This window comes from Setaria viridis, chromosome 5 (assembly GCF_005286985.2).
Source record: "Setaria viridis chromosome 5, Setaria_viridis_v4.0, whole genome shotgun sequence".
Lineage (NCBI taxonomy): Eukaryota > Viridiplantae > Streptophyta > Magnoliopsida > Poales > Poaceae > Setaria > Setaria viridis.
In genome coordinates, this window is record NC_048267.2 from 1,691,104 (window position 1) to 1,712,335 (window position 21,232).

Sequence of the window (21,232 nt, forward strand, 5' to 3'; positions counted from 1 at the left end):
ATTGATCACTTCGGACTAGCATGCTGCGGAAATGGTGCTGCTTGGGAAGTGTAATTTCAAGTGTCTTATCGATTTACCTTTTTTCTACTTTTTCTACGTGATATATGGGGTAGTTGTTGACAATGAAATTTGGCCCTAGTCTTGGTCACGATGCGTCGAATATGACGAGGTATAGTAGAACTAGAAGCTACACCATGCACTTTCTAACGTTCTTTTCTTTTCCAACGAGCTCTTTATATGATGCGCCTCTTATCATTTGGCAAAAAAGAGCAAAAGACGCGAAAAATGCAGCTGGTCATAAAACCAAATCTGTGGTAAAGTACGTTACACGAGTTCAAAAACAATGCACACATTTGTGGCCCAGCTCATCAAGCGAGCATGGCGGTCCTGAGAAGATCCCAAATATTACGAATTCAATTCCCGTCTTAATGCCGGATTGCTACTTGGAGCCTCATTGCATGATTAATTATATTGGAGAACGGTGGTATACCTGTCGCCAACTCTTTTGACAGTGACCCCCCTGTTTCTCTGCCCCGGCCCTGATCTCAGTTAGCATTTTTTAAATTTTGATTAGCTTGGTTTTCATTGTTTTGAAAATTGAAATGCGCTCTAGTTTAAGCCTTGCAGGTGCTTCATGTAGTGTGTTTAATTATGCTTGTTTGAGATTAGCATAGGGATATGGTCTTCGACTTGATTAAAATTACGTGCATGCATGTGTCTTTGTATTTTGCGAGGTCGGGAAAGATCGTTGCACGTAGTCCAACCACCATGGAACATGTGGTGTACAAACTATTGCTTATCACGTATCACGAGATCCCGTTGTTGTATTATAGCATAGCAGAGAACTAGACATAGTTTTTTGAGAAGAAAAAAAGAACTAGGGGTGTTTGGATGCCAGGCTAAATTTTAGCTCCTGTCACATTAAATATTTAGACACTAATTAGGAGTATTAAATATAGGCTAATTACAAAATCAATTTCACAACCCCTAGGTCAAATTGCGAGACGAATCTATTAAGCCTAATTAGTCCATGATTTGATAATATGGTGCTACAGTAAAAATTCGCTAATGATGGATTAATTAAGCTTAATAGATTCGTCTCGCGATTTAGCCTAGAGGTTCTGCAATTAGTTTTGTAATTAGCTCATATTTAGTCCTTCTAATTAGCATCCGAATATTCGATATGACACGAACCAAACTTGGGAGAAGAAGATAGGGCAGGAGCACACTTCACGGAGATCTTCATAGGGATTCCACCCCGTATCATGGCATCTCTGCAGACTTGTCAGCGTCAGCCCAATATCAAATCCCATCTGTACTAGGCCACTCCATTTTTCTAAGCAAACATTTGATCCTTGATCAATGCTCTCTTGCGTTGATGCATACTCCTACGAGCCTACGCATGGTCCTATATAGTATTATCTCTATCTCTCTCGATCGAAACCTATTATCTTCTGATCTGGTCATGTTACAATATTATTTATTTGACATATTAGTCCCCATAGAATTGTACTACTCCCTCCATCCCAAATTATTATTCATTTTGTCTTTTCTAGATATATGACTTTTGCTTATGTATCTAGACATAAACGTATAACTAGCTGTGCATCTAGAAAAGTCAAAGTGAATAGTAATCTAGACATAAACGTATAACTAGCTGTGCATCTAGAAAAATCAAAGTGAATAGTAATTTGGGATGGAGGGAGTACTAGCTTATTATGAACGCCTTGCTTTTTATTTGCTAGCTCTCAACACTCGTCTACCTCTCCAATTCTCGGTGATCATCCCATGCGTGTGGTATGCGGTAACTAGATCATGGTTTCTGCAAAAATTTTGCAATGCATATACACGTGAATGCCAAATTTGAATAGGAGTGTTAGTTGTTCGCAGCTCGTTGGCTCATAAAGTTTGGGAGAAGGACATGTCATCGATTCGTGCCTGTGAGGCCATAGCCATAGACGTGCACCATCCATTCCCCCATGCAGTCCTCCGTTCTCAGCCTCTCCGGTCTCTGACTCGATCCTGGGGTATGTAGGGGTTACCAGCATTGCCCTCATGCCTCCTTCACAGTACAACTCAGCTCTATATATATTTAGCTCAAAATTATACAGTATTTCAGCCCGGCCCTTAGTGAGCCTGATCCTTAAAATTGCTAGGTTAAATTTGAGAGTCCTTTACCACCCCTAGGTGTACGTGATCCAGCCATCCAGCACTATAAAAAACGATTTGTAGGGACGCCCCATTTTTTTTCCTAAGGGCAGGTGAAATTGCCACGCGCATAAATAAAACGGGAGCGGTTACTGTAGCATGCAGCCCATCCCTGGGGAACCATTTGCAGGGGTGGGTGACGGCGTCACCCGCCCCTATAATTGGGGACAATTTCCAGAGGCAGGTGACGGCAGCACCCACCCCTGGAAATCGCCCCATTTCTAGGGGCGGGTCATCCCGTGGCCCGTCCCTGCAAATGGTTCTCCAGGGGTAGGCCACGGGATGACCCGCCCCTAGAAATAGGCAACAAAACAGCCAGCTGGGGCTTCTTCCTTCTCTCGATAGCACAGTTACTGCTTGGGGGAGGTGCTGCCCGAAAATCGAAAAAAGCGAAAAAGGTGGGGAAAGGTTTTCAACTTTATTTCCTTGAAGTTGGAGCTTATAGGAGATAAGTTAATGCTAATTCCTTGTCTTTTTGAAACTTATTGCATAGGTTTTAAGTTCAAATGGGGTTCTATATACCTCTAGATAGATTTAGATCTCCAAGGTGTGGATTAGCCATTTTGAGCTCCATTTACCTCAATTTTTTGGATGAAGTTAGGTTATTTAGGTAGGAGAACAAGATTATCTAACCATTTGTACTCAACTTTGATGTTTTAGCCTCATTCATGAATGATGAATTTCCTAGATATCTATGGAGGAGAGAAAAGAAGATTTAGTTTTTTCTATATTGACCCATGCATGATATAATTTTCATTTTTTTCAAGATTTTGTGGGACAAAACAAGTTGCCATGGATGATGAATAATTGATTTTCATTTTTTCCAAGATTTCTATATTTTCATTTGTTAGAAAATACTACATGTGTAATTATATATTTAGTACTTGTTTGTTTAACATTTATGATAGTTTTAATCAAGTTGACATGGATGATATTTTCATTTTGTGTAATTTTTTTTGCTGTTCAGAGAGATGGTTAGGACATGGATGTACCAAGCACAAAGAATGGACACCTATTTCTGTGGAGAACTTAACAAATTCATTAAAGCTGCAGAGAATAATGCAATGGTTGAGAAGATAAGATGGTGGCTTGTTCATATATAACTTTATTGCATATACAATGTTCGAGTGTTGGATCTGAATGGGTTGATTGAGAACCACATTTTAAAAATTTGATACGAAAATGGTACAAAACTTTGGCGGGAACGACATTTCCAGGCACCAGCCCTTAAAGATATCATTTCCAGGAGCGGGTGATGGTGTCACCCGCCCTGAAAAAGGGCTTTATAGGGGCGGATCTGTTACTCGCTTCTGCAAATAACTATTTGTAGCTGTGAAAGTTAGGAGCGGGTAGTGCGCCCGCTCTTGAAAATGTTGCTGCGAAAGCTAGGAGTGGGTAGCGCGCCCGCTCTTCTTTCAATCCTCCTGGAAACCGTTTTTTATAGTGCACGACAGAGCGCTACAATACAAATATACAGTATACTGCATGCAACAATAATATAATACATGGTCTCTCGTATTCATTCGTCGATCGGACTCGATCGATCTAGCTGGCTGCTGCCCCCGCGCGCATGCAGGGGCTAGCTGTGTGCGTATCACGCCTCGTGGCCTCGTGGGCGTGAAGGCGACCTGCCGGCAGGCTGCGCCGCGCCCGGCGGTTATGTGCCGCCGGACGGAGCCCGCAGACGACGACGGAGACCCCTCCTTCGTTTCGATTCGTCGTCGTCAGGGGCCCCGGCCCGGGCAAGTAACTGCGTGATGGAGAGGGCACGGATCTTGACAACGTGATGAGGGGCGTGCGCAACAGACGGCGTCTCGATCGATCTCTTTCACACGCGCGCCATGCGCTGCCCCCGTTGTTATCTGTGGGGACGCCATCACTCCACGCCTCCGCCTCCGTACGATGGCGAGAGCACGTACATGGGTTGGCGATTTTCAATTAAGCAGCCTGATGCCTGGCGTGATTTTGGACAGGTTACAGGTCGATGCTAATCGCGACGCGCCAAGCCGTCGTCAGTGATTGTCAAGTCGTTGGCGGCACCTAGCGAGAGTTCGATCCGTAGGGCTAGAGTTTATGATATCCTGATTGCCTTGGCTACGAGCTTTTTGATAATATATACAGCGCTTCCGTATGCTCTTCGACGACGAACCAAATGGAAGGAACCTCTTCGATCCCTCAGCCCCGGCTGTCATGTCGTGGAGCCTGAAAATTGGAAGAGGAAATTGTCATGCCACCAGCCATTGGTGGAGGCGTGGAGCTTGAGCTCATTGTCACGGGGGCTAATGATTTGTAGCGTAGACTCATTAACATCTTCAATGTCGCTAGAGAAATACAAATGGCCAAGGCTTGGTTACGGCCGCATGAAGCTCCGCTGCTGCCACTAACATTTGCATTATTGGCTACGGCGGCACGGATGGCCGTATCCTCATCTCGTCCTTTCTTCATCCTCTGACTGTACGAACGAACGACCAGACTCGCAGAGAGCTAAACTCCAATCATACTCTTCCGTCGAAGAAATTGACTCGCAGTGTCCTAGTTTTGTATGCATCTTTTGGGCCCACTAAAACTCAAGGAATCTCAAGCAAAATCCAGTGTTATACATACTCAAATTTCGTCAAATAGCAACTCTGAAAACAAACTACACACGGAGAGAGAGCAGAAAAATCATGGCTGTACACCGATACTATACTTTTCTAACTGTAGATAAATGGAAGTTCTCGGGTCTTCTCTGCTTAGTGTTAGCCATGAAAATTGATTTTGTCTATCCAATGATTCGTGATCATGACTTTAATTAGCGAGCTGATAAAGAAGTCTCATAGAAGTACCTATCATTATTCGGAATTGGAAAAACTTTGATGGCACTCTTGCCCTACTTGGTGAGTAGGGTAAAGATGGATCATTAAGAATCGATTTTACGAAGCAAGCTATGAAAAATGACTACTCGATCTGCACTTTAGAAGAATCCCTTTCTTTTTTCTTTTAGGCTACATGTCTCCTACATGTGCTGGCATTTTAGCGGTGGCTACTTTTTTAATAACTGATGCATCTTTTTTTTATATTTTTGTGGATGTCTGATGCTGGATTGTAAAAAAGATAAATGGAAGAGTGTATTTGCATGGAAGAACAACTGATACTCCCGCTGTCCCAGTTTATGTGCAAGTGTAGGATTAAAAAAAATCTCAAATTAAACGCACAATGTACTCCTGTGCTTAGGGGGTGTTTGATACCCCTACTAAACTTTAGCACATGTCACATCGGATGTCTGAATACTAATTAGAAATATTAAATATAGTCTAATTACAAAACTAATTGCACAGATAGAATCTAATTCGCGAGACGAATCTATTAAGCTTAATTAGTCCATGATAATGTTGTGCTACAGTAACCATTTGCTAATGATGGATTAATTAACCTTAATAGATTCGTCTCGCGAATTAGACTCCATATGTGCAATTAGTTTTGTAATTAGCTCATATTTAATCCTTCTAATTAGCATCTGAACATCTGATGTGACCCTGCTAAAATTTAGCATCTCATATCCAAACACCCCCTGTCCGTCCCACATCGCAGCTTGAAGTCCAAACCATGGTAACAGTATCCATTTGAAAAAAAAAAGAATCTGAGGGAGTATCTTACTATTACTAATTGGAGGCTCCTTTTGAAGCCTTTAGGTGAAGCCACCTAGGATTCCTAGGTGGACACTCTAGAAAAAGAGAGAAATCCTATAAATTCTCACAAAAAAGCAAAACATCCGACCATCGATCTATAGATTTAAATCATCATAGCCATTGAATCTATTATGTTTTCTAAAAAATTACCCACCTATGCCATTATGAAAATAGCCTAAATTAACCCCTAATTCTATATATAAATTACCCACCTCTGCCATTATATAAAATAAACTAAAGTAACCCCCTAATCTTCATCAAAATTACCCACTTATGCCATTATAAACAATATTTAAAATAACCCCCTAATTTGCAACTGAATTGCCTACCACAATTACTTAAAAATTAAAAAACTTAAAGTAACCCCTTAAATTTGCATCTATATTACCCACACATGCTATTATTAAAAATAACATGAGGTAATCCTACATCTGAATCAAATAACCTTAATTAAAAATATACAATAATATATGATTCAAAATCGTCTATATCTTACACTATTGGTATACAATATAATAATTAAGGTCTATATGCATGATGTGTGTCACCATTTATAAGGATATAAAGTGATGGGAATATAGATTTCTATGCTAAAATTGTATCTCAAACTTAGGGTTCATTAAACAAATTCAAGTGCATACCTGCGATCCAAAGTGAAAAGTTAAAGATTATAAATGTGGATGAAAATATTATAAAGTAATTACTAACTAAAATCTATCACAATTGGACGAAGATATAGAGTATATATCTACATAAGTATTGTGTTCTAATATTTAACAAACGAGAGGTAGCTTATGGTAATAGTTTTGTAGCAATGTAGTCTCATTTCTTTTTCTACTGGAGACTCCGCAGTAGTTCCCACGAGACAAGCTAGAAAAAAGAGAGAAATTCTCATAAAAATTAAAAACATCAAACGTCAATCCTGTAAACTCTAATAATCATAGCCATTGATCTATTATATTTTCTAAAAAGTTACCCACCACTGTCATTATGAAAATATTCAAAAATGAGCTCTAAACCTATATCTAAATTACCGAGCTCAACTATTATAAAACATAATCTAAAGTAACCTCGTAATCTTCATCCAATTTACTGATACACATCATTATAAAACATAACTTAAAATGTTATTCTAAAATTTTATCTATATTACCCACGTAGGTCGTTATTAAAAATAACCTAAAGTAAACATCTAAATCTTAATCTAATTATCTTCATGTGCATTATACAGAAATGCCAAAAAGTAAACTAATATATGATTCTAAATTATCTATTTATGCCATTGTTAATATAAAAATACTAAGTTAAAGTATATACACATGATGAGTGCCACCATTTAGACCATTTATACATATACTTGCGGAATCAATGAAAAATATTGATTTGTATGCTAAACATAATGTATGGAGGATTGAAGGTGTGATACAAAATGGAAAAAGTATGAATATGGATGAAAAAATGCATAGAGTAATTATTAATTAAAAATCAATCACAACTGGATAAAGATAGGTATATGAGTATTATGTTGAAGTATTGGAAAAATAAGAGAGTAGCAGGTAAACAATTTTGATTATTAGCTAAGAGTTTAATTTTTAAATAATTTTAAATACAATAGCTTCTAAAAATATTAGCCCGTGCGGAGTACGGGTTGATGGACTAGGGTATTATCAAAGGGAGGCAGGAAGTTACTAGCGCCAAACCATGGTAACAGTATCCAACACAGACACTGCAGCAGGGTCAGGCGGAGGCGGTAGCAGGTAGCTTTTTATCTGCGGCGTCACATGGCAAGCCAACACGTCACTTTTGGTCTGTTGGCAGGATCGGCAGCCAGCCTCGTGCCGCCGCCAGCGCACTGCCCGCAGTTTCGTGCTCGAGCGCGTGCAGGACGCCAGGACGGGACGGACCGCGGCCGTGTGGGTGCGTGCCCGTGTTCCTCGTGCAGCGGAGATACGCCGGCCGTCGCGCGTCTGCCAGGTAATCATTTGCCCGCCGGCCGGCCTCCACGTCGCTTTCTCGCCGGTCTCGCTCGGTCGGTGCCACCAGGAACAGGCTCGCGTACTCGAGCCCGCTCGATCGGTCGCTCCGGCAGGACGGAGAGCGGCGTTTCGGCCGCATGCTTTCCTCCCCAAGATTCCAGCCAGATCTACCTTCGGTCACTCGGTGATGGTCTGATGGATCACTGTCTACCTCGCCAGTCGCCACGCAGGCAAGTGAGTGGTGGCCGTTTTAACGGTTTTCGAATAACTTTGCCCTTGGGCGTAAGCGAGCTTGTTTTTTCGGAAGGAAAATGTTTCTTTTTGACGGGGCGCAAGGAAAATGTTTGTGAAACGACGCTGGGCCCTGCAGCACTAGACGAATAAACGACGCCCGCCGAAGCTTTCACCACCGATCCGCTGCGATCCGACCGGAGCTGCTCAGCAGTCAGCACTGAGCACTGAGCTCACCCGCAGCAGCAGATCGGTCGATCTCGTCGCCGCCGCTGCGGGGACCCGGCCGGTCGCCGGCACGGCCCACCCTTCATTTAAGAAGATAGAAGTTCAAAGTTACACGTAGTTTGATATTACATAAGTTCTTTAATATAACCCACTCGGCGGTTGAGGATATAGATTTGCAGCCACGATGCCGGCCGTGGCCCGTGGTGGGCAGCCAGAGCGCGGGCCCTGCGGCTTGTTTAGCTGCGGATCGCGAGAAGGCACCTGCGAATACTCCTCCTCCTCCTGTGGGCTCTGCCATGTGTATTTTAGTATTTGACGCAATTTTGCTGATGGACCACGTGGGTGCCATATGCAATCTTGTCAAAAAGGTTACAAAGATTTTTTTGCGAGGAATAATGTTACAAAGATTTATTCATACACTTCATCCGTTTTTAAGTATATGACGTTTATGGATATATGACAAAGTAAAAAGACAAAGTTGACTTCACTCTATAAGATGGCTAATAAAAGATGAATTTTTTTAGATTAAATAAAAAGATGAATTGAATGGAACGGGACACGTAAAATTCTCAAAACACAGCTGCGTGATGCAAGTCAATTTGTGAATAACGCATCCGTGGTAAATTTGGCCCACACAACTTGAAGCCCATCGATAGTTTCATAGGGTCCAGCCCAAGTTCTCCGTTTTGTTTCCCAACAGAACAGCCCATCATCGACCCAACGTGTTGCTGCCGTGCCATAGCGCGAGTGGCGAGTGCTGGCTGTGACGGACTGACAAAGGCCCGGCAGCCCGTGAGGACGCTGAGCGACAGAAAAAAGCCGTGGCTATGTATCACGTATGTTGCAATTTCACCTGCTGTCATTTTCTACGGCTGCACATGTGAGAAGAGCTGGTGTATGCATGCAAGAGAGATAAAATTAATAATGTCATCCCATGTGTAAAACCGTTTCAAATTTCAAAAAAACCTATAAATCTTACATCGAACATCAAATAAAATTTCGATTGCACCATTGGATTTCTGACAATAAAAGCTTCACGACAAGATCCCACTTAACTATAGTTGGACGAACTTTTTTATTCATATTTTTTAATCAAAGTTGCACGTTAAAAAAATTATATAGTGGAACAAAACAATCATACGCATCGAACATATTATACAAACTTACGAAACAAAAACGTATACTCTTTCTTTTATTTTTATTTTTCCTTCCTTCACTTTTATCTATTTATTATTTTCATTCCTTCTCCTATTTTCATGTTCTCTTTTCCTTTCCTTTTTTCTTCGCTCTTCTTCTTTTCTTTTCTTTACCATTTTATGGTTACACCCTTTCTTCTCATTCTTTTTATTTCTTTTCTTGTCTCTTTTATTTCATTTTCCTTTTTATTAGTTTAATTTAATTCCTATTTTGTTTTTTATTTTAATTTAGATCCTCCTCTATATGTCCCTTATACGTAGTTTACCTTTCTTTTTTCTCATTGGTTTTATTTTTTGTTCTACATTACTTTATTTATTTTTACTCCTTCTCTTTTGTATTTTTGACCATGTGTATATTTTTTATACATAATTTTATTATTTTTGTGTGTTCCTCGAGTAGCTATCTTATCTCAACTTTGTAATATTTTTTTCTTTTTCTTCCTTTTGTATTATTTTTCTTTTTTTCTTATAAATACTTATATCTTCCATTATGATTGAACTATTCATCAAACTATATTTTTTATTTTTTCCTTAAATATTTTTGTGTGTTCATGATGATTGAAGTAATCCTTGGCAGAACATAATTTGTTCGTGGTGTACAATATTTTGTACAATTGTTTAGGTAACGACATAGTTTTATTTATTATACACGTAGAATTATTTATCTGCATGTTGAGCTACATGTTCGAGATGCATACTCATTTATTCGCGTCATTTGATATTTTTGTTCTAAGTGTATAAAAATTTTGTTCTGTGAGTTTCTGCAATTTCTTCGAGGTATGTATGAGTTCATATAATTTGTTCGATGTATATTATAGTTTTATTCCGTTAGTTTGTATAATTTATTCTGGGTGTATTTATTTGTGTTCTTTGAGTTCATATAATTTGTTCAATGTATACTACTGTTTTGTTCCGTCGGTGTTGACGACAGTTAGCACGCCAGTTTGTAAACCGCAAACGCACGGATCATCGTAACTTTTCCCTTAGAGTATTCCATCTAAGGTTTATCAATCCGTGGATCGGTAGCGAACTAACTAGGGTTTTCTATCTAGCTCGATGGATCTAATCCTAACATAAAGTATAGATTGCATATGAAGGGTAACGACACATCCACAGATATAATATAACACCACTAGGGGCACCAAGAACCTATCATCTTCGAGTTGTAGATCTAGCTAATGAGCAAGCACAACATGCTTCTTATCCAAAGCAATCATTAAACTACTACCTTCGATCAACCTCCTGAAAACCCCCACCTTACACGGAAACAGACCCTATCATGATCCCCCCTATTGGCGCAAGCAGTTTAAAGGCACATACACAGATGAACATGTCTAGCTATCAAGAAGGATAAACAAACTAGATCCAATCATCATGATTATATAAAGCATTCTATGTAGTCTAAGCATGTATTAGAATAAGGAATAAGCATATTCATGATAGATAGAAGAGCATAAAAGGAGGCATTGAGTCGCTAACAGATCGAATGACATGAAGAACATTGCTCACATAAATAGATGTATTTAGATCATCACCTCCGAGTACATACCATCGATGATCTACTCCTGCTCCTGAACTCCACCATGGCACAACCGCGCAGGGAGGCCATGGAGGCTAGGGTCGGCCTAAGCCATCTCCTAGACAACTTCGTAGACTTGCAGCGGCCCTCAGCAACCTCTGGTGAATGCCCTTGATTTCGTCGAGTTCTGGTGGATAGATTCTCCATTGAAGATGCCTAGGGGGTCATATTTATACCCTTGGGGAGCCTTGGGGTGTGCTCCACCGTCCCTTGCACGAGCTCCTTGCTTGGGAGTTAAGCAAACTTGATTTCCATAGAATCTGACTCGTTCGGAATTTCATTTTATGCAGCCCTTCCTTCCCGACACTATATCTCCCACGTCTGGACTCCAAATAGGGCAAATCCGGTGCTTAAATTGTGTAGCACGAAAAGATCTTCAACTTTTGTATTCACCGCTTGCCCTGAAAACGAAGCTAAGGTCCTCAAATTAGCATGTATTTCGAACTACTCTGCATAGCATGTATTTCGGGGGCCATATCTCTTAGCTCCATGATCGAAATTATGCTTTCCATATGTTCAACTCAAAGCCCTCGATGGTGGCTACAACTTTATTATTCAAACTTTCTTCATTCTAGGTTGTTTAGATCTCCGAATCTGCATCAAAAGATCAGGCTATTTTGGGCTGCGCGAATATTTGTAGGGTTGACTTGATCTCATGGATAACTTTCCGAAACTTCAATTTCTTCATGCTTGAGTCTTCTTAGCCTGATATTCATTTAATGTGGACACCTAAGGATCATGGATTGGGCTATGAAAGCACACATGGCCCATCAGGTGATCCATGGGCTTCCTCAACTGGGCTCTTTGGGCTTGCACTTCTAGGTGGGCTTTATGCAAATCACCCAATTTGGCTTATATTTCCTATCATTTTGCAATATGATTCAAAATACAAGACACATGCGAATATGGGTTTATTTTAGATACCAAGTAGTAAGTTAGTATAAGAATTAGTCCAATAATGCTACATAAATGACACTAAAAATATGTCAATAACGAGCGTCAACAGTCAGTTTGTATAGTTCGTTCGAGGTGTATCTATTTTTATTCTTTGAGTTCATATAATTTGTTCGATAAGTATTTTTTTTTCTTGAAGTTCATATAATTTGTTCCAGATTTACGTATATGAAAACATCTTCCAACTTGATATTCATATTCTACCGTTTTGTCCTACATTATCAAATTTCAATCTTTTGTTTGCATATAGTATTATTTGTATGTCACTTTTTGTTTGTGTTATGCTAGTATTTGTATGTCTTTTTTATTTGTATTATACTAGTATTTGTATGTCTCCTTTATTTTTTAATCCAAACATAGTCAAGTGTGACCTTGTTTTGAATATGTTGTCAAAAGAAATTTAGTGGTGCAATCGGAATCCAATTTGTATGCTTGGTTTATGATTTTTGACTTTTTTATTTCAAAACTGCATGCATGTGGGTATACTTTTTTGTTCTGTGAGTTCGTATAATTTGTTCGATGCGTCTGATTGTTTTGTTCCATGAGTTCATAGAATTAGTTCCACGTGTACGTGCCTCTCAGAAAATATGCGACCTTGGTTAAAAAATGCGAAAAAAATCCATCGAAATATAGTCAAATGAGATCTTATTATGAATATTTTATTGTAAGAAACTCAATGTTGTAATCAAAATTTAATTTTGATGCTCGGTGTAAGATTTATAGCTTTTTTAAGTTCCAAACGATTTTGCACATGGGGGGTGATATTATCAGTTTTGTCTCTTCTTGCATGTATGCACCATCTAAGCGACAATCACCGAAGAAACAGTCTTATTAGGCTCAATTGTGACTTGCTAATCGCAACTTCTCCAATACGTACATGGTGCATGCATCCATCACACATGGAAATAATTACCGCCAGATAGCCGGTCCACAGAAAAAGGCCAGGCAGCCCTCCCCACGCGTACCTTGAGCGGTTGAGCCTAACGAATTTCTTCCCTGGCTAAAATTATTAGACTTAATGAAGCAACAGAAATCATAAGGGCACGATTTAGATGGCCATATCAATGGTTGTACAGTGATTTATCTTTTAAATTATCTGCAAACTATATAATTCATTTATAAACCCATTAATCAAGGTGATTAGATAGGGGCGCTGGTGAAGCCATGCCCCATCGATAGAGGCAGCTACGCCGCTAGAACAAGCCTAGAGCCGGCCCCCACTACACCGCTGCCTGGGAACATGTCAAGCCCCGGAGCCGGGTGCGGCCGATGTGGTCTTGCCATCTCGTGCCGCCGCCACCGCGCCCTTCTTCTCCCATGTTGCGACCTACTTCCACGCTGCCGCCGCATCGCACTGCCCTCGCATGACCTGGCACTTCTCAGATGTGATTGGGTGAGTGCGTGGGGAGGGAACAGATGAAGTAGACATGCACGGCGATTGATTTTCGGCACCATTGTTGATTTCTCGCCGCCAAAACGCACCTCGCCACAGCTGATCGGCCAGAGGCGTCGGTCGTCGGGTGGAGATGATGGGTATAACACGCTTCGATCCGTCGATTCTTCTCGGAGCACGAGCCGCGGCCATCGTCTCACCAGATGACGGCTCGCTTCTCCCTCTTCATCAATCACGGTCCACATCAGCTCGATTTGCTTAGATGGCAGTAAAAAGACAACGCCGTTGTGAGTTGTACGTGACCTAAGAAGACCGAAGATGACACGCCGAGTGTCACTTCATTTCATTTCACACAACTCCACCACAATGGTGGCACAACCACGCACCCCGGTATTTACAACCAAATCCCATCGCCCCAGCTCGATGGATTCTTTCTGTCTCTCCGTATAGTGAACGACTCACATCCACAGTACCGCTCGCCTGCGCGTCACGAGCAGCGACGCCCATCATCGACGCAGGAGCTACTCCGACGTGCACGCGGGCCTTCGCGGCGGAAGCTGGTGGTACGCCGTCCGCTTCAGAAAAAAGAAAACAAAAATGCAGAAGCACCCGTCAGAGCCACGGCACACGAGCGAGAGCTTTTGGTGAGGCCAGATGCTGATCGAGGAAGCCTTTTTTTTTTCCTTTTTTGTTCACGTACCTGGAGCTTGGGCTTGAGGGTCTCCGCGGCTGGGACCTTCGCGCTGTTGCTGCTCGCGCCTTGCTGCTGCACAAACAAACAGGGGGTGGCTGTGAGGATCGATATATAGCAAGGGTCGCGGGGATTTCTGCTGCTGTTTCGCAGGTTGATTTCCTCCTTCGGTTACCTTGCCGAGGACCCAATCTGCCGAGTCGAAGTAGGCGCGCTCATGGTCCTGAAAAACCACACGTTGCGGCAGCGTAACATACAGCATCAGGTTCTTGTTTGTGTTGAGTAGTCATCGCTACCTACAGTTTGAAATCTTGGAAGAATGCCTTGCCGACATCAACGCACCTTATTGATGAGGGGCTTCTTGGGCGAAATGCCGCCGTACTTGCCCTGGAAAGATGCCTGCAAACACAACACCACTTCAAAGGTTCAGCTCAGCGCTTGGATGAGCATGCATATGCATTGCAGATGACTAAGATGAGATGAGAATAAGAGATGGTTTCAGTTTCACGCTTCCTTCCAAAACCGCAGCCTACTACTGATAGCAGTTAGTTAGTTGAACATCACATCAGCAACCGGTACTAAAACTTCCCCTATAAGAAAAACTGGTATAATATCATATCATCAAACCATCGAACGTACGGGGCACTCCAATTCTTGACGTCCGCCGGGGCAATAATTTAGCTCACGTGCTCATATAAAACGGCAACGCTGTCGACAGCAACAGGAAAACCAAAAGCCGGCCAAGTTGTGATTTTCCTTTTGGCCACGGTGGCCCCTCGAACATTTCTGGCCACACTGGGCGGCCAACTTGCGCATATCATCAAGGCGCCCATTCTCTTGCTGTGTGTGTCTGTTCACGATCACGACGACAGCGATCTGCCACCCGCAATCTTATCGTCGCCTCCGCATCGGATCGCGCTGGATAGCCTCCGGGAAGGTTGGATCCTGATTGGCCGATATGAATTCTAAGGAGGATGGTTTTTGGTCGGCCCATGATGTGATCGTACGGTGGATAATGTTTGTAGCTTTGCTGCGGATCGTTTCTTTTGCAATCCAAGAAACAACAACGACGAGATCACTGTCACGTCCGTCTAGATTGGGCATACAAATTGACCCACTCTTTTCTAAAAAAACACGAATTTTTCTGAAATATCTATTGCTTTCGGTGCAGCCCAAAACAGCCCGATCTTTCGATGCAGATTCGGAGACCTAAACGACCTCTAATGAAAAAAATTTGACTAACAAAGTTGTAGCCACCGTCGAGAGCTTCGATTTGAATGTATGAAAAGCATAATTTGAATCATGAAGATATAACATATGACCCCCGAAATACATGCTAGTCCGAATCAGACAAGATTCTATAGTGAGAATAAATACACGGTACAAACTCTGCTTTTCGGAATGAAAGAGAATAGCATCTACTAGTTTTTTTTCCCTTCTATCGTGAGCCAAGATATTTCATGCCACTGGAGTCAGAAAACAAAGCAATTGGACTGAATCAACACCGGAGATTAAATAGCCTGATTTTTTTTTGAGGAGTGATTAAATAGCCTGATGACGCAGCTTCTATTGAACAAAAGAAAAATGCACGCCCTTTTGTATAGAGCTTTTAGGTGTGGACCGAGGATCTTGGTCGGCAGCAGCTCAACTGAAATCTGAGTCCCAAATCCACCCAAGTAAAAATCCTGTGAATTTCCCAAGTTGACCTGGAAAAGTCTTGGGTACCTGGGCATAATTCGCCTCGGGATACCCCCGTTCAAATAATGGACGGCCGGCGACGTCTGAATTTTGTGGAAATTAAACAGCACAAGGGGGAGACCAACTTGGCATCGTCCTCTCTATTTGGTTTTCTGTCCTATACTATACGACCTTCGTGGAAACGGCACGTGGACGTTTTCTTTTCTCTGACGGCAAATGAAACGCACGGACCAAAGGTGAATAAAGAGATATTCGTTCTAACAAACCAGGAGAATAGTTGCTCTTCTAAGTTTGGAATCCACCTTCATCTCAGAATGGCAATGACCAGCCATGGTCGCGCATTCTGACAGATTATGAATCCTTCTAGCGACTAAAGGCTTTTCAAGCTGTAGCTGTTGTTTGAGTCACAGGTCATAGCTACTCGAGCATGTAAACATTTTCGAAACAGTAAAGTTCTATGTCAGTTTTTTTTTTAGAAAAGAACAAAGAAGCAGTATCCCTAAATTGTGCTTGTGTAGATCAAAACATTCGGTTGTGCACGCTAGGAACAGAAAAACTGAAGCAAGAACAAGAACGGGAGTACGGGAGCTCCTGGATACTGACATAGCAGGAAGATACGTATTTCTTTCCGAATAGGCGGGTAGCTGATATAGTATATTTCTAGGAAATGGAACAGTTCCGGCCCTGGATAACCTTGTATTCTTTTGAGGAGGAAAACAGTGGAAACGTAAGAGGGGGCAGCATGGAGATGGAGATGAGTAGTTGTACAGTACCTCCTCCCTCTGCGGAGCTGCTCTATTCTCTTCGTTGAAGCTTGCCATCTCCAAGGCTCACAGGTCACAGCTTCCCGTCCGACAATAGCACACAAACTCTGCAAGGCAAAACTAACCCTACTGTGGGGAAGGGGAAGAAACAGAAGTAGAGAAAAGAGGAGACGGGAGGAGAGGCAATTCTTTTGCAGACCTGTAGCGCTACAGATTCACAGGTACCGACGAGAAGAAGATACAGCCGCAGGAGGAGAGGAGGTTGGTGAGGATGTTCAGAACACAAGGGCGCGCGGCACCCCGGAGTCTGGACCGAAAGGAGCAAGAAGCCAGAAAGACGAGCGAGAGGCGCAAGCGCAGCGCAGCAGAGGGGACGGAAGGGAAGCTTGTGCGCGTGGAACCGCGGGGGCCCTTTTTGAGGGGAGGGAGGGAGGGAGGGAGGGAGAGGGACTGACGAACTTCTTCTAGGAAGGGAGGTGGCGACAGAACGGGAGGGAAACGGTCGCTGAGTCCGGGCTTGGTCATACACATGGCTGTACGTCACGCGGCGCGGAGGTCCGCCTGGGTGGGATATACGTGCGCGCGCGGCGACGTGCGAGATCTTCCCAGCTCGATCCTCAGACGCGCCGTGTCCGGCGGGGGAGCAAGAGCCGAAGCGACATGCATCGCTGCGGTCTTGGCGCTTGCCTACCGTATACCTGGTGCGCGTGTGCGAGCTCCTTTCTTTTTTTTTTCCCTTTTCGATCCCCACCGATGTTTGTGACTATTTTATACTCCATCTGTTTCAAATTATACGCCATTCCAATTTTCTTGTAGAGTCAAACTATTTTATATTCGATCAAAATTATAAAGAGGGTTATAAAGATTTATGATACCGAATAGATGTACTTCATCTACAAATGCAAAATACTTGGTAATACCAATAGCTAGCCTACTTGACCCATACATGAGTGATCTTACACGCGGGCTGGCCCAGTTCCACCCCGGCTACCATGGAAATCCTATCCATCTTCCAGAAGGTGAGAAGGCTAGTTATCGCAAATGCTTTAAGATTCGTGCACGCACTCATGGCCATTCGATCTGCTTCGTCTTCCTCCTCTGCCCGCCGCCGCGCTTCGCTCCTGTCGCCCCCACGTGGCTCGCCTTGGGAACGGAGGGGTGGGAGGTGGGCGGGAGCTGCTCGGCGGCGGCGATTTAGGGTTTCAGGTTTCTGGGGGAAGGGGCTCCAATGGTCGCCGCCCTTAGAGAAGAAGGTCGGGGGGCGGTGGTAGGCTTAGTGGTAGTGGCGGTACGGCCAACGGCGGAGGGCAAGGCGGCGCCGGAGCACCGCCAGCCGGGCAAGGAAGGACACCCGGTGGGCGGTGCCGGCGGCGGGGGCAACAAGGAACGCTGAATTCGGAAGGGCGGGGAGGAAGGGCAGCGGCAGATGGTGGGCGGGCGGCGCAGCGGCGCTCCAGCCGGCGGCGGCTGGGGTAGTGGAGGAGGTGTCGGGGTAGGAGAAGCCGTCGGGTGCGAGGAAGAAGAAGCTGCGACAACGGCGGATGGTGGGCAGGCAGCGTGGCGGTTGATGGGCGGGTGGCGCGGCAACCGTCAGTCGGGGCAGCGACAGAGGGAGCGGTGGTGGAAGACGTTGGGCGTGGCGCGCGGAGAAGAAGAAGTTGCAGCGGAGGTGACGGGGAAGAAGAAGTATAGTAGTGACAGGTCCATAGACCCGGGGTCCCCAAAGGGACCGCTTTCCACAACGCTTGGCCCAACCTGCGGCGTAGCGACAGCGCGCACCTAGGCCAGCCCAAATACGCGACACCAGGCCAAGACCATGATCCGGCCACCGATCATCGCCTCTGACTAGGAGGCCTGGTCGGGACCAGGACAAAGTCTGACTCCGACCAAGCTCCCCCGGCCGATACGGTTTGGACCGACCGGGGACGCCCGCTCGGTGAGGTCCCGGGGAGCAGGTGGAACGGATAAGGGAAAACGCCCAGGCTACACCTGCCCATGCCCCGCACACGCACCACACAGTGCCGCCCTGCCCTGTCAGGTGGACACTATGCTACCTGCCTATCACAACGGAGTGACCGGACATGATGAACAGGGATGGAGGACGACGGCCATCCCGTACCCGACGACGTGGGCACTGACAAGAGTAGGCAGCGCCCGTACACACACTCTCTCTCCCTCTCTCTCTCTTTCTCTGACTTGTAAGGCCGTCCCCTTGAACTATAAAAGGGGGCACGCCCTCTACCTTACATAGACTCTCTCTCGAGCCATCAGAACTCTCTAACTCTCTTCCGACACATAGCGCGTGTTTGAGCCCCCGTTACTCTCTTCCACTCGGACCAGAGCACGACCGGGTCTTAGACACCCCGTTCTCATTCCTCACTCATTTGTACCCCCACTGCAAACTTCGAGCATTTGGGCTTCGGAATATGATCAACAGACCAACCCCGACTGGACGTAGGGCCCGTTGCCCGAACTAGTATAAATCCTGTGTCATTGTGTGCTAGGCCATATCCGATCCAACGCACGGTAAAACTACATATATTTACTAGTCGGCCAAATTCCGCACCGACAGTTGGCGCCATCCGTGTGGAGCACGCCGCACGTTCGCGTTTTAGGTCATCGGATGGCCCACATTTTTGCTGCTCTCGGCATGATGAGCTCGAACGACACGATTCACTTTGGCTCGCTAGAGTTTCCCGCGTCCCCGCTCGGTGGGCTGTGGGTTCCTCCTGTGTTCGCGTCATCCCATACTTTCCATTTCAGGAGTCTGGACTTCGTCGCCGACCAGCTCAGCATACTCTGCCTCCGTGAGGAGGCGCCTGCCCTGGCGTCCCCGGAAGAAGGAGCACCTTCCATGGGCCTCAGTCCACTCAACGACCTCGACGTCGACATGCTCGCGCTCCGCATCGAGTCCATATTAGGCTCGAACCCCACGGTGAGTGACATGGACTCTGTCATGTACTCGCAGACCGACACCTTCCATCAGCTCTTCGGAGGGACCTTGTTGTCTCCGCCGCGCTCGCCACGCGGTTGGTTCCCCTATGGCCTCGCGTCCCCCACAGACGCGTACGCATTGGGGCTTCAGAGGGACATGATGTTGCCCCCTCTTGCGAGCGAATTCGTGGGAATGGCGGGCTACGTCCCTGCCTCCTTCCACAACCTCTTCGACGAAGAGGTTGAAAGCGACGGCTCCAGCGTCGGTGACTTCATCGCACCTGGCCACCCTCCGTCACGGGAGTGCGCCAAGGCGGGCGGCCCAGAGCAGCCACCGGAGGTAGACTTCTAGCAGATTCACACCACTCCGGATCCCCATGCAGAAGCCTAGGTGCGTGCGCAGGCGCATGGCGATGAGTTGCATCAGCGGCGGTCAGATCGACAGCCACTTGTGCCGGCGCGTCCCGTGCCGCACTCTGCGCCGCATGCGTGCAACCCGGCGAGCGGCGCCCAAGGCCGTGCCCTCCAGGTCCAGCGCAACATCCTGGTTGGAGGGGACGATCCCCCTCAGTTCGCTCGGGCTAGCTAGAACATTGCTGCCACGGTGATGCTTCTGCGCAGCCTCCCCGAGCCTGCCGACCCCCAGGAGCAGGCGATCCACCGGAGCCTCCGGGCACTAGTGGAGACCACCGCCTGTGGCGGAACCGCCCTAATTAACTTAGCTAAAGCACAATTAAGTCGCCTGACACGCGATCATGTGCTTTAATCAAGTTAACTCGGCAGTCCGTCGGATTTCATCCGATAAACCACTATACAGGACCGAGAAAGCAAAGCTCACGCGAAGGTGAGTGGTTTCAGAGAAGACAATAGATCATCCAAGATAAAAGAGTACATTAATTTATTACAACACTCGGTTTGAAATTCAAACAAGTTTGCAGAGTTCTTAAGCAGTGGAAATAAACAAACGGAAGCTAGCGCTGAAGTCGGACGTCACGATGAGGCCGATCATGACATCAATGAGTCCCGTCCTCGCCGTCCGAGGAGGGATCCCACTCGACCGTCCACCCAGGAGGAAGCTGGGGAGGCCAAGTGCCACAAGCAGCAAGATCAGGGGCTTTAACATCACCTGAAAGATGTGCCACAAGCAAGGCTGAGCAACTATGCTCAACAAGACTTAACCGACGGGTGGTGCTAATCCACCAACTCCTAGACATGCAAGGCTTTTTGGCTGAGGGGTTTGTTTTGCCAAAAGCGACTACAGTAGATCCTTACTTTCAATATTTTAGCCACAAGTTCTATTGTTGTTTACCATTCTAGGTTAGCAGCTATACTAAACAAGCAATGGTTTCCAAGCAATTAAGCAAGTAACAATATTAGATCACCATCATCTTCCATTCTTACTCAGTGTAGCATAGCGATCAAGCAGTCCCAAACTGTGAGAGGCAGACGAATCGATTCGAATTTCTTAACCATGCATGATGAACCTAATCTCACGACATCTGCGTACCTCGAAGGGTCGCTTCACTTGTCAGCCGTCCCCATCAATTCTCAGGCGCGTGTCAGGTCCAAACTTCCCTTGGCATGCAATGCTCCACAGTCCCGGCCTATTGCTGCACTGTGACCGTACTTGCACCCGCATGATGCACCATGGGAATCTCGTTCCAGGGACAGCAGGGGTATAAGCCACGCCCCAGTTCAATCAGATACTAGGC

General features: G+C 45.0%; 1 protein-coding gene across 2 annotated transcripts; it reads right to left on the minus strand.

Moving 5' to 3' along the window:
* Positions 1–13,732: 13,732 nt before the first annotated feature.
* LOC117858755 (uncharacterized) lies at positions 13,733–17,038 on the minus strand. Of its 2 annotated transcripts, none has more exons than XM_034741878.2 (6): positions 16,786–17,038; positions 16,596–16,693; positions 14,467–14,523; positions 14,300–14,347; positions 14,134–14,196; positions 13,733–14,008 (listed from the first exon to the last, which is right to left on the minus strand). In XM_034741878.2, exons 2-6 carry the CDS (start codon positions 16,641–16,643, stop codon positions 13,955–13,957), a joined length of 270 nt encoding a protein of 89 aa, XP_034597769.1. In that variant the 5' UTR covers positions 16,644–16,693; positions 16,786–17,038; the 3' UTR covers positions 13,733–13,954. The 2 variants fall into 2 exon arrangements, with proteins under 2 accessions (XP_034597769.1, XP_034597768.1); XM_034741877.2 differs by having other exon boundaries at positions 14,134–14,199; positions 16,786–17,030.
* Positions 17,039–21,232: the final 4,194 nt, after the last annotated feature.

What these genes read in the sequence shown, in the direction of transcription:
- LOC117858755 (XM_034741877.2), bottom strand. Translation starts at nt 16,643, where the DNA reads ATGGCAAGCTTCAACGAAGAGAATAGAGCAGCTCCGCAGAGGGAGGAG. An exon ending in CAGCTCCGCAGAGGGAGGAG is followed by an intron (nt 14,524 to 16,595) that starts GTACTGTACAAC and finishes TTGTGTTTGCAG; the next exon opens with GCATCTTTCCAGGGCAAGTA. An exon ending in CAGATTGGGTCCTCGGCAAG is followed by an intron (nt 14,200 to 14,299) that starts GTAACCGAAGGA and finishes TTGTTTGTGCAG; the next exon opens with CAGCAAGGCGCGAGCAGCAA.